This window comes from Lepidochelys olivacea (genome assembly GCF_965140295.1).
Source record: "Lepidochelys olivacea isolate rLepOli2 genome assembly, chromosome: 1".
Taxonomy (NCBI): Eukaryota; Metazoa; Chordata; order Testudines; family Cheloniidae; genus Lepidochelys; species Lepidochelys olivacea.
Genome location: NC_140411.1, coordinates 262118594 through 262132823, shown reverse-complemented (window position 1 = coordinate 262132823; position 14230 = coordinate 262118594). Strand labels below are relative to the sequence as shown.

At 46.0% G+C, this 14230-nt stretch overlaps 1 protein-coding gene across 3 annotated transcripts in view; it reads right to left on the bottom strand.

Moving 5' to 3' along the window:
- ZC3H7B (zinc finger CCCH-type containing 7B) overlaps positions 1-13994 on the bottom strand; it is a 66168-nt gene extending 52174 nt beyond the window's left edge. For all 3 annotated transcript variants that reach the window (XM_084645861.1, XM_084645863.1, XM_084645862.1), the window contains exons 1-4: positions 13808-13994; positions 6142-6202; positions 3236-3269; positions 2540-2737 (exon numbers count right to left, since the gene is read on the bottom strand). In XM_084645861.1, the coding sequence (XP_084501987.1) occupies positions 2540-2737; positions 3236-3269; positions 6142-6194 (285 nt within the window). In that variant the 5' untranslated portion in view covers positions 6195-6202; positions 13808-13994. The remainder of the gene's footprint in view (positions 1-2539; positions 2738-3235; positions 3270-6141; positions 6203-13807) is intronic.
- Between the last annotated feature and the right edge of the window lie 236 nt (positions 13995-14230).

The following is a 14230-nucleotide window of genomic DNA, read 5'->3' as shown; positions in this document are numbered from 1 at the left end:
AGACTCCTTATCTCCCCACACCCCTACTCAACCAATCCCAGATCCACCCCCCAGATCACTGTCCCTAGTTTCTTTGCTGAAACAGTGTTACTTCCCCCTCCAAGCTCCTCATCTGCATGCTGGCCTCCAGTCATGCCCACTCATGTTCCAGTCTCCCTCCCCAAGTTCCTAGTCTAACCACAGCATCAACCCCACAAGCTTCTCATTCCAGTCTCTTTACCCAGCCAATCTCAGTTCTCCCATTGCACTTCAGCTCCTTGTCAGATCTGTCTCCTCTCCCCTACAGCTACTTCCCCCAACCCACTAGTTCACAGTTCAGGTCTACTTGCACAGCCAGTACCAGTCTCCCTCTACCGCAATTTTCAGTCCCAGTTTCCACCCCACCTCACCTGCCTGCAGTCCCAGTCTCCCTCCCATCAGAGTCCTTGTCCCAATCTACTCTCCCTTCCCCACCCCAGGTCTGGCTATTGTCCCCTTTGTATTTGAATCAGTCAGCTTCTTCCACACTGCATGGGACCAGCAGAGGGTGTTCACTGTTAGCATAGGAGAGACAGGCCCCTGGCTCCAGACTAGTCCATAGCATCAAGGAGCAGTAGCTACAGGTAAAATCCTTCTCAGCCCCAAGATGGAGCATGCTCAGGGCCCTTAGAATCTTGGGGAAATTTGCTAGAAAGTTTGATAATGTCTCAGTTGGGTATGTGCAAACTTAGAATTTTTCAGAGGGTTGAAACTGGGCTGGATTTTCCTAGGGATGGCAAAAGACAACTCCCTGTCACAAAGGCCATCTCACTGCCAAATTAAAGTTCCCACTCCAAAGCGCGAGATAGCAAGAGCATCTTCAAGAAAAACCTGTCAGAAATTTTGACCATGGGCAAAACATAATTTTTCCCCTCGCCTTGTTCTCGGAAACAGCTGAACCATTTCAGCTGAAGTTTTCCCAAAACATTCAGCCGAAGGCAGACACCCAGTGTGGAAAATTTCAGCCTAAACAGTTAGTTTGGCAAAGTTATAAGCAACTTGAAACAGGATCTTATACTGGGATGGAAGCAACCTTAATAATAGGCACTGCCTACCAGTTCTACCTATAACAACTTTGAAATGGGCTTCTGAAGGGAAGAAATCCTACTGGTTGACTGAAGCCTCTACTGCAAGAGTACTGGTATGACCATATTGGGATCCTGGAAGGGTAACGTTTAAAACCAGTTAGATAGGAATATAGAATATACTACCACACCAGATCACAGCACTGGTCCATCTAGTACAATATCCTGCCATACCAGTTCAAACAAATAATCCACCCAATCCAGCACCCTCTCTCTTACCATACCAGTTTTGGCCACTGGTCTACTTAGTTCAGGATCTTATCTCCACCAACGGTTGATACTTCAGAAGACGGTGGCCCTGAAGCCAGAGGATAAGAAGAGAAAATTTCCCCACAACTGTCTCCATTTTTCATCTTATCTTCAGAGACACTGCAGCTAATAACCCTTCTCTTGACATGTAATGTTTTATTAAATCTATCTTTAGGAGGAGTTATAATGGATACCAGCAATTTAACTAGGAGGGTACTGGGGGTTCATGGCATACTTAGCTGAGAGAATTATGAAGTTAGAGCTATTAGAAATTTTTTTCATCTGATGATTTGCGGTGTGTGTGTGTGGGGGGGAGGAGGTTGACAGAAAATTAGGTTTTCACTAAACAAAACTTTTGCAAAGTGTCCTATTTCCACATAAAACCTTTTTCCCCCATTGAAAAATTGAACATTTGAAAACCAAAAAATTGATTTTTTTTCCCTCATACAAAAATGAAATATTTTAGTTCTGAAATCCCTCATGGAAGCTGTGGTTTGGGTACCTCATGCTCCTATACCCCTCTATAGGCTGAGTTCCCAGCCAGACTTCACCTTTCGTGACTCATTGTGGTCATGACACTGCCATGATGCACCACCTCAGCTCCCCTCTTGGTAAGTGGAGGTGTATCATGGGAGATGTAGTCTGACCAGGGAACCTGGTGTATAGAGAATGAGGCCCTTGAACTACAGCTCCCATGAGGTACTACAGCAGTATTCAGAATCAACATATTTCAGTTTTTGGTTGAAATATTTCAAAATTTTCTACGGAAACCCCACACCCACCATGTTCACACCAGATCTAGATTAAATGTATTTTCTCAAGCACAGGAGAAAGAATAATTTACAGAGCAATGCTCCCAAGATTGCATTATCATCATGGAATACTTGAAGGAACTGGCCCTTTATAGCTCAGAATTCCACAGCACCTCAACCTCTCCCCCAGCACTGTGATCTATATTAGTGCACTCTCAAGGCCTGTAAGGGCACCCCCTCACATTTTCTGTCTGGATCTTGTGACACCAATGTCATAATGAGAAGAGTTCAGAGTTTTCTGTATTCCTCCTCCAATGCTGGAGAAGTGGACGAGATCAGTTCAAACCCCCATCCTCTGCATGGCCATCTGTTGGGTCTCCCCACTTCCCAATGTTTTTTGTCCAGCTCTTGGGAATGGCTCAGGTAGGTGCTCACCATGGCAAAGTAGCAAGCAGCCCGGTTGACGTGCAGCTTACATAGGAGCTCCACTGGGATGGTCACCTCATCCGAGGCCGCATAATCCGCCACGTTCAGCCCTTCTACGTACTGCACCAGTGCCAGCTTGAAGTCCTTCTCCCGGAACAAGTCATTCCCCTCTGCAAAAAGGTTCCGCACCAGCTTCTGTAAAAAGGCCTGGGTGGAAAGAGAATATAAACAGAGTGGAGTGGAGATTCATAGATTCCATGGCCAGAACAGGTCATTGTGATCATCTAGTCTGACCTCCTGTATAACATGCCCAGAAACTGAGAGGGGTTTCCCAACCCCCAATTCATCTTCACGTGTGCCCTCAAATCAAGTCCTCCTGTCAAGAAATTAATTCCCCATCCTCAAACTCCATCCGTCCCCTAGTGGGGAGGCTAATTCAACCAAAACTCCTTCCCTCCTAGGGCTAAGTGCCATCACCCAAAGTCCCCCTCTCTTGGAGGTTAACTCCTCCCAGTATTCTTCCCCTTAAAGATCTTCCACTATAGACAAATGGCACTAGACCACTCCCACACATAACTAGCCCCTCTTGGCTCTCAAAAGCAAGGACATTAATTTATAACATCTGTGCAAGAGGGCAACATGTACTGACCAAAAGCCACCGTTATGTGGTTTCAAACGCCTTCAGAAAAACAAATCTTAAATTACCTCATAATCTTCTTGGTTTAGGGGTAATGTGGACCTGAGGAGAGAAGAGGAAGGTTTCATGAAACATGGGTCTGTGCAAACACTTGCATCTCTCTCAGCTAAACAAGCAGTCTTTCTTGCTCTGTGTTATGGATCTCATTACGCATTTTACTCCACATTTACTATTGATTACTTGTATCGCTGTTGTGCCAAGAGGGCCAGTTAGAGATCAGTACTCCACTGAGCTAGGCACCAGATAGCCACAACAGGAGATGGTCACTGCCTCAAAGAGTTTACAATCTGACTAATTTAGGAGACTGCATTTTCATGGCTATTCCCTATGCAAACCAGCTGCTCTAGGGGCTGCATTCAGGCAGCCAGGTTTCAATCTGGGATCAGAACAGATACTGTCATGCTAAAATGTTTTTATAAAAGAACATAAATTTTTTAAGAGAATATGGTACCAGTGAAAGATGATGGACTGGTAGGTCCCAGAACACTGAATCCCTCTGTTTAGCCATGGAACAAGTAAGGCCCAGAGTGCAGCAAGTTGCTTCTATGCTTCCCCTGACAAAGGGTCTAAACCAGAGGTTCTCAGGACAAAATTTTTGGTGGCCTCAGAGTGCGGCCACCAACTCTTGGCAGTGGCCGCTCTCACACTTTCCCCTAAAATATTTAATTAGCTTTAGGACAACCAAATAAATATGCACATATACACGTCCAAATCATTGTAATTTATTTATTGCTAGCTAGTAAGTCTGTTGTGAAAAGTGATATTAACATACATACAAGTATCACTTTTCACAGAGATTTATTCAGCTCTGGCAAGCCAGTGACAGATTAAGCCCTGGATGAGGGGCCAAGGGAGGCAGCGAGGGGCCAGAGCCTGAAGCCCAGCTGCTGGAGTTTGGGGCCTGCTGCTGCACAGTCGGAGCCCAGAACTGGACCCTGAAGCCCCTCACCCACCCACCCCACCGCCCCAGGGCTGAACCCCAAAGCCTGAGATCCACCATCCATGGGAAGGTGGAGAACTGCTCCTCCAGCGTTGTGCCCTAGGGCCCAACCCCCTTGTCTCCAGAGGGGGACAGGGCCCCAGCAACCAACACCAGGGCAGGGCATCCAGGAGCAACAGGGTGGGGGAGTGGCTGCTACTTTGCCCCACCCCCAGCCCAGGAGGCTGTGGCCACAAGAAAAGTGCATGGTGGCCACATTTGAGCAACGTTGGTCTAAACCCTCCCCCGGAGGGAGCACCTCACAGGAGCTCTGGCTCCATAGGCCATCAATCCTTGCCTTTTCTGCAGAGACCATCAGCCAGGGAGCCAGTAGTGCTGGGTGGCTTCTGTGGTGAGAACACATGTACCACAACAGGACTGAGACCACGCCATTTCATACGGACCACCAAACAGCAGTCTGACAGTAAGGACTTTTGGTCACTTTCAAGATGGGGCCAGACTAGAACAAGTGACCCAGGGGTGAAAGACTCCATATCCCAAACCCAATCTTGAGATCATCCAGTCACCTTCAATAAAGTGTCTTTTAACCATCACAAGATAAGCCATGTTCCTTCCCCTTGATCAATGCACCAAGCCCAGATCCACAGTGTTTCTTTTCTTCAGGGAAGAGAATGCCAAGCCCCCCAAAAAGCCTTTCACTTTCCCCCTACCTTTCTAACCCCTGTCTACTCTCGGAACACTACATCATAATCATCTCACTAGCCAGATACACCAGACTCTCTTTCTAGAGCTCATCAGTTATTGCACCTTAAAATCAGGCAGAAGAATTTTCATGGACTTCATAAGTAAAGTGTGTGGGGGTGGTGGATGTGGCCCCATCATCATCAGGCCACTAAAATTTGAAAGCCCCTCCTCCACAGTGACCCCTCAAATCAAGCCATTAAATGAAACTTACACTGCTCCAAGGTTCAGGACATGCTATACAGGAATACTACTACTTCATATTTCTAAAGTGCCTTGAGATCCACATCTGGAAAGTGCTGTAGAAATGTGAACAAATTAAGCCTCACAACTTCCCCTGTGAAGTAGGTAATCACTATTAGCCCTACATACTCAGTCTGGCAGAACTAGGGACAAAATAGCACTGCAAGGCCAAGGCACCGGCAACAGTTTTGAAGTCCTATATGTCACAAATTGATCCATCAGAAGTACAAATACATATTATATACTATTGGAGAACTAGCCTTCTCAGCTTTCCATTACAAAACGGATCTTTAAAAAAAGAAAAAAACAGAACACCAACACATAATTCTCATTACCACCTTGCTTCTCTCTCACACACACACACTGGAATTTTGACCCGAGTTTTCAGCATTTGCTAAAGTAACTGTTGGAGAAAGAATACAAAGCTGTATTCCATGTAAAAGCAACTTAGGCTCCTAGCTTCCAAACACTGTACAAACATTCATCTCAAACTCAGATAGTCACATAAGGATGGTCAGGACTGGCAGTTAAGGAATCAGGATTCTTCTTGGGACATATGGCACCTCTTGTGCCTTGGTTTCCTCGTATCTCAAATGGAGATACTACTCTTATCTACCTCACTGAGGCAGTGAAAGGCTTAAATTATCAGTGCTTGACCAATGCTTTGAAATCCTCAGATGGAAGGCTTTGAAGAAGTGCAGAGTGTTAATATTATTATTACTGCTGCTGCACTGGGTATTAAGATCACATTGGAACGGAAGTAGTGGGCAAAACCAAGACGGGAATTGGAATGACTTGATTTTAAATATGGACATCTTGCAGGACAAGCAACACTTGAAAGAATCAGGACAAATGCTCTCTGGACCTTTCCAAGCATCAGCCCTAGACCAGTGAACAGAATGAAAAGAAAATGTTATTTCTCCTTATACCATACGTTGCAAGGACTATGTCCAAAGTCAAAAGAAAAGAGCAGTGAACCCGCTCACTTACTGAATGAATTGAAGTCCCTTCTCTATTTCCTCTTTCCTTTTCTGTCTCTCCATTATAGCGTCTGCAGAGAGAAAAAGACAAAGCCAGTTATTACAGATCTTACTGTCAAAGTAGCAGTGCACTATTTAAGTGATATAGCACTAGCAAAATGTTCCAGACTGACTGCCTTAGACACCAAAATGTTTTATTTACCCACAGCGTGGGAGGCAGCACCAATGCAAACTCGCTACCCATGCATCTCCCCCATGATTTGCAGGAGACCACCCAATGGTGTGAAAAGGAATTCATTCATACCGGCCCATTCAGTCCAAGCTCTCTGCTTAGACTGCCAACAACAGTAGCATATTGTCTGTGTATGCAATACATGCATGGCATTCCCCAGGACCAACCACGCCTGCAGGATGATTCCATCAGGCCCCCAAATGCACATGGAGGATGCCATTTTGAAGAACAAAATGGCATCTTCTGCACAGCATGACCTTGCATGCACTGTACATGCGAGGTCACGCCACATCAAGGATACAATTTCGCATGCAAGTGTAGAAGTGCATGCCTGACTAAAAATGTACCGGTATGCCATTGGCCAGCAAGGAAGTCAATTAGTGAAAATTGTGATGGTGGTTGTTCACTAGAAAATTAACTGAGACCTTCCCCCCACTAACTAATTTAATGCAGGCTACCAAGCAGCCATCAGATGATAAGCAACTTTGATCACTACTTACCTGGGTTAGATTTTAACCTGGTGTAAGATGGGGGAGGTTGGATACCATGGGGATATAGATAAACTGCCTACAGAATTTGAGAGATGTAAGCACCATGGTAGCTGAGGAACCAATTTGTGTGGTACAAATAAAAGTACAAGGATGAAACTGGGCAAAGAGAATGTCAGGCTGACTACTGGAAAATGTTTCCTAATGGTGACACCTGTTAGACTATGGAATATTCTCCTAAGGAAAGTGGTGAAAGCCCCATCATTTAACATGGAATGGACAGAGCCCAGGGGAAGCCACTGTAGAGAACAATCCTACATTGGCCAAGGATAGAAAGAGACCAGATCCATTCTCTTGCACCTCTATTTTCCATGACTCTATGGACGAAAACAAGTTAACCATACAAAGGGGCCAATATCCCCCCTACCTTAGATTTGTGAGTAGTGAGACCTAGAAGGCCCTGTTCTCAACTGAAATGGGTTAGATTCAAACAGTTACGTTTGCATTGTTCATCTGCTGCAGCTTTGGTGCAAAACCAGGAATAGCCCACTCCCCACATCTGCACTGCTATCTTAACGAGAGCATAGGGGTAGCAGAGAGAGATAGAAGGCACCCTGGAATTCTGTGCCAGGAAAGATCTGTTGAAGCCCACAGATCCACACTGACACAGAGAAGCCATGTTCATGAAAGGTGTTCAACCTGGTATGCGGGGGGAAGGGAGAAAGGCAGATAAACAGAGTAAGGGCAGAATAAGGGAAGTGAGGTGGAATTCAAGCTGCCACGTTCTTCAAGGCATGATTTATGCTCCCATGCTAGGGTTGCCACCGAAAAGGCCTGGGGGTGGAGGAAAAATCAGCCACCCCTCTAAGTCCACACCAAAACATCAAAGAGATATGGCCTACTTCTTATTTACATTAAGGCCATTTCCACCCATTTTAAGTGTTCTTTACATTAAACCAGAACAGGTTGAAGGAGCCTTGTTGTAAATGAGAATTAAGTCCTTGATGTCTAAGCAAGACATGGCAGCAGAATCCAACCATTATCATTTATTGAAGCCCCCTCACCATGCTCTGCATTATACAAAACGTAGAGAAAGTCATGGCCCCTACTTCAAGAAGTCTTTCCACGGAAGACTGGATAGACACTAGTGCTCAGATATGTAACACACCAGGGATCAGAGGGTAAAGTGGGGCAGACAGTTTAAGTCTCTCTGGGGATTCTCTTTACTAGGACCTGTGGAAGAAGGGCAGCTTTATAAAGGGGATCTGGATGAGGAAAGAGAATATGCCTGATGCAAATGAGGGGACTGTTCCAGGGGAAAGTGGAAGAAAGTATGAAAGCTAGAGTTGGAGATGGCTACAAAGGGAGCAGTGAAACAGGAGGATTGGGCAGAACAAAAGGAGCCAGAGGGAGAGTAAGAAGAAATGCAAGCAGATGCTGAGCTGGGCAGAGCCTTGAAGGTGAGGCTGGGAAGCAGGTACCTGCCCCAGGTGATGGGAAGCCAGAGGTCATGTTCAAAGAGAAGAGTTGCATGGTCCAAGCAACAGGTGGAAGAGACTATTTTAGCATCAGCATTTTGGATGGACTGGAGGAAAGAACCAACGAGGTCAGAGAGGAGGACAGTGTAATAAATGAAGCAAGAGATTATCAACGTACAGACGAGGGTTTTTAGTAGAAGGTATGGAGAAGACTGGATAGATGTCAGAGAGGTTGTAATAGAAAAACCAGTAGGATTTATCAACAACCTGGGCGTAAAAAAGAGAGGAGATAAATGTAACAATGAAATTGTGAGGCTGGGATGATCAACTGTGATAAAGAAGGGAAGGCTTGGAGAGGGGAGGATATGGACTTGAGTTTGGGCCAAAGAGTTTGATTTGATGTCAGGAAGCGGTAGATTTAGGAAATATCCACATAGAGGTGGTAGTTGAAGTGATGAGGAAGAATAAGGTCACCCAAGGATGAAGTAAAGAAGGAGACAAAAAGCCCTAGTCAAAGAACCTTTGGGGACATGAGAAAGAGAGGAAGAGGAAGTGGAGAAGCCACCACCAGAGACACTGAAGCAGCAACGGGAAAGGCTGGAAAGGCAAGAGAACACAGAATCACAAAAATCCAGAGAGAGGAGAGAATGCAGAGGAAGAGGGAGTTACTGGCCATATCAGATAGAACAAAGGATATGAAAATAAAGCAGTTGCCTATAGACTTCGCCCACTGGGGACCACAGTGAGAACAATCAAACATTGGCAGGTCATTCCAAAGCTAGAGGCAACAAGCCAAAAAAATGCTATGGCAGCACTTTGAACTCCTGTTTATCCACACACCAAATACAGCATGAGCAGCAGCTATGAAAGTTTCCTGTACACATCACCTAACCTAACCTCTGCCATTTGCATCAACCTTATTCTCAAGGGACCAGTAGGAGGAGTTGGTGGGGGAAGAGGAGTTCAGCTTCCATTCTATTACTTCCTTAGCCTTCCTGCTCAGACACCCCACGAGATGGCCAAATGGAGTGTGGACATAAATTACAACAAGATCTGGACTAGGACTTCTGACTTATTTCACACATCACTGAAAAAGCTGTCAACGGATAATGACTTTCAGTCACTACTAGGACTATAGGATTGTTATGGCGGTGACAATGTGATGGACACTGTGCCTTTTCAGCCTGGAGAGAGGGCGCATTGACAACACACAGCAGCATCCTCCGTCCCTGCACAGCAACCCTAATCCTGGCCAGGTCCCAGGCACAGGGGCTGCAAAGCCAGCTTGCCTCACACTCACTCTGCAGCAGCAGCTCCTGTCCCACAGGGCTGGGTCTGGTTCCCTGCTCCAGGGTGTTGCAACCTGGGAAACAGAGTCACAGTGCTGCTCAGGTTTGGCCTGGCCGTCGCTCTGTCATGACTCATACCTCATGACTCCTACCCATGACTTTACATGCCATTTCCCCTTAAACCCGTGATTTTTATTAAATTTACCATGACTGCTCTGTGGTTTTTGATAAAAAAATGTCACGACAAATCTGTACCCCTAGTCATTACTGATCAGAGGCCTGGTTGGAGCCACAGACTTTGCAGGGAAAAGGCTCCATAACTCTTCTCTGATCCCCCAGACTCACCCAGCTCCCCTTGGAGCTCATTTCAGATTTCTCCCCTTTTTCACCACCCCTGCTTCCCCCACACCCGTCTAACCTGCCACACCCCACATGCCTTCCCTCCAGAGCTCCCCACTTTGATGACTCACCAGCCTAATCTACCCCTGCTGTGACCCTCGTACCTGTCCACTGATCCCCACTGGATAACCCCACATAAAGGACCACTATCTCCTCTGCACCATCCTCTGTGCCTGAGAGGTGTTCTCACCTCCCTGCACTGCAGGCATAGCCAGCCCGTTCACTGGCCTTTCTACGCTCTGCATGCCTAATAGCGCCCCTCCTACCTCACATGGTTAACCAACCTCCTCTACTGCTGACCCTGACCACTTTCCTTTGCTGTTGAACCCACCCACACCTTTTCACGCGCCTCCACCCCTGCTTTATGTAACCCCACATACAAGAACTGTCCTCCTGCATCCCACCATCCTGCAATACTACCCACTCCTTTATATATCTCAGACACAACATCTCCTTCCACTATCTTTCACTGAACAAGGATCACCACCACTTTCCACTGTGCTCCACCCCATGAGGCTGACGTCTCCCCCACTCTCCCTCCATAACTGCTGTGACCTGCCTGCCTGACCACTCCCCTATCCCACATATGACCACGCCCCCAACTCCTTCTGCCACCCCCGACTCTGCAAATCTGACCACTTTCTCATCTCCCTCTGTCATTACTTACTTTGTGAGCCTGACTATTCCCCAGTCCCGCCTACCATGTCCCATCCTATGCCTCGCAAACTTCAAACCTGCAAATGTGGAACACCAGCAATCCAAATGCATGAAAAACAAGCAATATGTGGAGCACTTGGATTTTGTGGCATATCATAACATAACTGACAGATAATTGTTTTTAATTATAAAACCTGTTTTAAAGGATGTGTTCGCACCATCTTATTTTAAAATAAAAATGGAAAACCATGCTATACCACATGCAACAACACAATACTTCCTCTGACTCAATCGGCAGGAAGGTTTAAACCCTGGGCCTTCACATCCCCTGCACAAACCTCTCTACCACTTGAGTCACAGAGGTTAGCTGTTACCATCTGGGTGGATTAACCACTAGAGGGGACTTTACACACATTTTGCCAAGGAGTTACAAACTATTTACTAGACAGCAGAAAAATATTGGCAACCACGTAACCTAAATTCTATCCCTGGCTCTGGGAGGGAAATGTGGTCTAGTAGTTAGACAGGGTAACCGAAGCACACAGATTTGGCACATTCAGTCTGAAAGACAGTATAACTCGGTGGAAAAGACTTGAGTCTGCCATATTAGAGATCTGGTTTTTATTTCCAATTCTGTCTGTGCAAAGTTTCTGTGAATTTATTTGAAAAATGGGGATTGAGAAGGCTAATACTTGACTGCTTTCCAGGGTTTGCTTACAATGCTTTGGTCAGTAATATGGGCTATAAACACGCTGAAATATAAATGGCAATCAGTAGAGGTGAGATCAGAACTCAGGTCTTCTCACTCCCACCTTTATTTTTTTATTTTTTTTTTTTGGCATCAGGTACTTTATGAAAAGATAAGAAATCAATCTATAAATTAAAATTAAACAAACATGAAAAAGGATCTATTTAAATAGCTTCTGAAATACTTACTGTCCTTGTTTTAACACCTTTAAATATTGATTATTTAAAGATAAACAAGTCACTAATCCAAAAATACAAACTTCCTGATTTGTCTCATGCCCAGAGGTGTCCCATCTCCACACAGGTTTGTAACCATGCTGCCTGGTTAATCTTCAGTGCTTTGGAATAAGTGTGAATATCTGTAGTCCATGCATTGCTTTAATTTCTTCACTTAGTGCCTGATTAACCATCTGATGGTGCTGGACAGTTCTCTTTTCTTTAAATTCTTCAGATTCTATATGAATTTCATAAATCGCTCCACAGCCTCCCGATATATCCACTACTTTGATGGCCAAAGCCAAAGGGAATTTTTCTCGGAGGACCTGCATCACCCTGGCTTCCCCACCAGTCTGCGAAGCAAACGTTCTCCACATGTGGCACGGGAGAAGGATCCTGGGGCCGTGGCCCAGGATGCCGGTGGCCATGTCCCAGCGAGCGGGCCACAGGGTATTTAGATAAGGAGTTGCTAACCTGCAGAACTGTACCTGATTTGGTGCAGCAAAACAGACAACCTAATTCAACTCAAATGCAGAACATTCTGCATAAGCCAGTACATCAAAGAGCTCTGCCCAATCCTGCACATTTGATTGTCCTCCGCTCCATGTGCTTGAACTCTTCCCCAGTCCTTCTGCACCATGGCCCTTGCCTGTCAACTCCCCATGTCCACCCTGTAAACCTGACCACCTCATCCCATACCCCACTCTCCATGTCTGACCAACCCCCATCCCTTCTAACATGCCCCATCCCATATACCTAGCCACCCTCTCTCACCCTACCACTCCTCTTCTCTCCCTTGCGCCGTGCCCATTAGAAATGCTGCAAGCCACCAAGGTCATTAGCGGTGTCTGGCAAGACAGCGTCATTGTTACAACCTCTCTGAAATAAATATGGGGCACTTCTATAGCCACCCCTGTGCCCAGAGTACCCGAGTGCCGCCCCCCCCCATTTAAAAGCACACACAATAATGCCATTTAGACACACCACCCAGTGCACCAAGCCTTGGGGATCCCCACCCCACGCTCAGGCCTTGCCCCACTTTATAGCAGGCTCCCACCTGCACTGAGCCATGTTTCCCCCAGTCGGTGGGTCCGTGCATCTCCTGAGGGGGTGGCATTTCAATGCAACAGGCACCCAAAGGGGCAGGGGGATTTTTTTCCCTAGCCACTTCTTTGTATTGCAGGCGCTGCAGCCCTTCTCCCCGCTCCTCGGGGCGGTGTCACTCCCCTGCCCCACTGAGGGCCCTAGCAGCAAAATAGCCTGGTTTGAGCTCCCAGGAATAAAGTCATCTCCGCCCCTCCCCCACCAGCCATAGGCCGCCGATCCCCGGGCTCGCTTAGCAGAAGCAACGGGCGGCAGGAGCATCTCGGGCGGGGACATGCGCTAAGGCAGCACCGCCTTCCTTTGGCAACTAGTCTTCCAGACGTTCATCACCCCGAAGTCAGCTCTCCCTATTGCTGGGAGGTGTCTCCCATCACCAATATCGCCCAGCTCCCCCACCCACTTTAAAAACGACTCCCAAATCATTTCAACCAAAACACGAAAACAAAACACCTATTTCCAAGTGTTTTGGGAGACGACTTTAAAAAGGGGGGTTGGGGGGGGCTAACAGCACCCTCCACCCAGAAGCCATAAAAAGGATCAAAGAATAAAAATAATCTCTCTTATTTGATGAACTTTCCAACCCCTGAGAAATGCACATCTGAAAAGCTATGTCACAAGCATTTATTTGCTGTTTCATGGGGCTTATACCCACAGAAGGGAAAACTGCAGGCGAAACACAGAGAAGGATAAAGCTTTGAAATCTGAAAACCACACAAACATAAAACCAGTTCATACCCAGTGTTCACATCAACCCTAGGGGCTTTTTTAGCTCGCTAGTAACTTTTAAACTCCAGTTGCATTTTTTTTTTAAAGGAGGGGATTAGGGTCTTTCACAATTATTTCCTGCAAGCCCCACATTTTTTGGTGGGAGGTGGCCTCGAAAATAAATAATTTTCTCTACTTGTTTTTTGCTACTGCAAAACGTTTCCTCTATTTAATTACTATTAGGAGGGGGGGATTTTGCTAGTGTACACAATATTTAGCTTTTCTTCCTATTTCTCAGACCTGTCCCCTTTTATGTCTGGAGTTAGGAAAAAAAAATCCAAAAAAATAATAAAGGACTCACCTCTGCTTGGGTTTTCCCCCACTCACACTATGTATAACTTTCCTTGATAAATGGTATGATATTACTAGAGATATTATTAGAGTATTATTACTGTTAGTAATAATAATAGTAAATGCTATTTAATTACAGAAGGAAGCATTCTGCTTCCGGATCTGCTGCCCCTGCAGCTCCCTCCATGTGCCTCCTGGTCTCTTTACTTTCATTTCCAGGTCTCTCTCTCCCCCTCCCTCAGCAGTAACAGCAGCTTCCCTGAGCTTCTTCTAGGTCCTAGTGGTAACCGGTTTCGCCTAAATAGACCCTTCCCTCATGGCGTTGGAAATCGGTTATTTGATTTTTACCAAGATAACTGTCTTGCTACCAAATTGTCACAGTGTTTGTTATGGTTGATATTATTTTGATCACTGATTTCAATAACTTTTACTG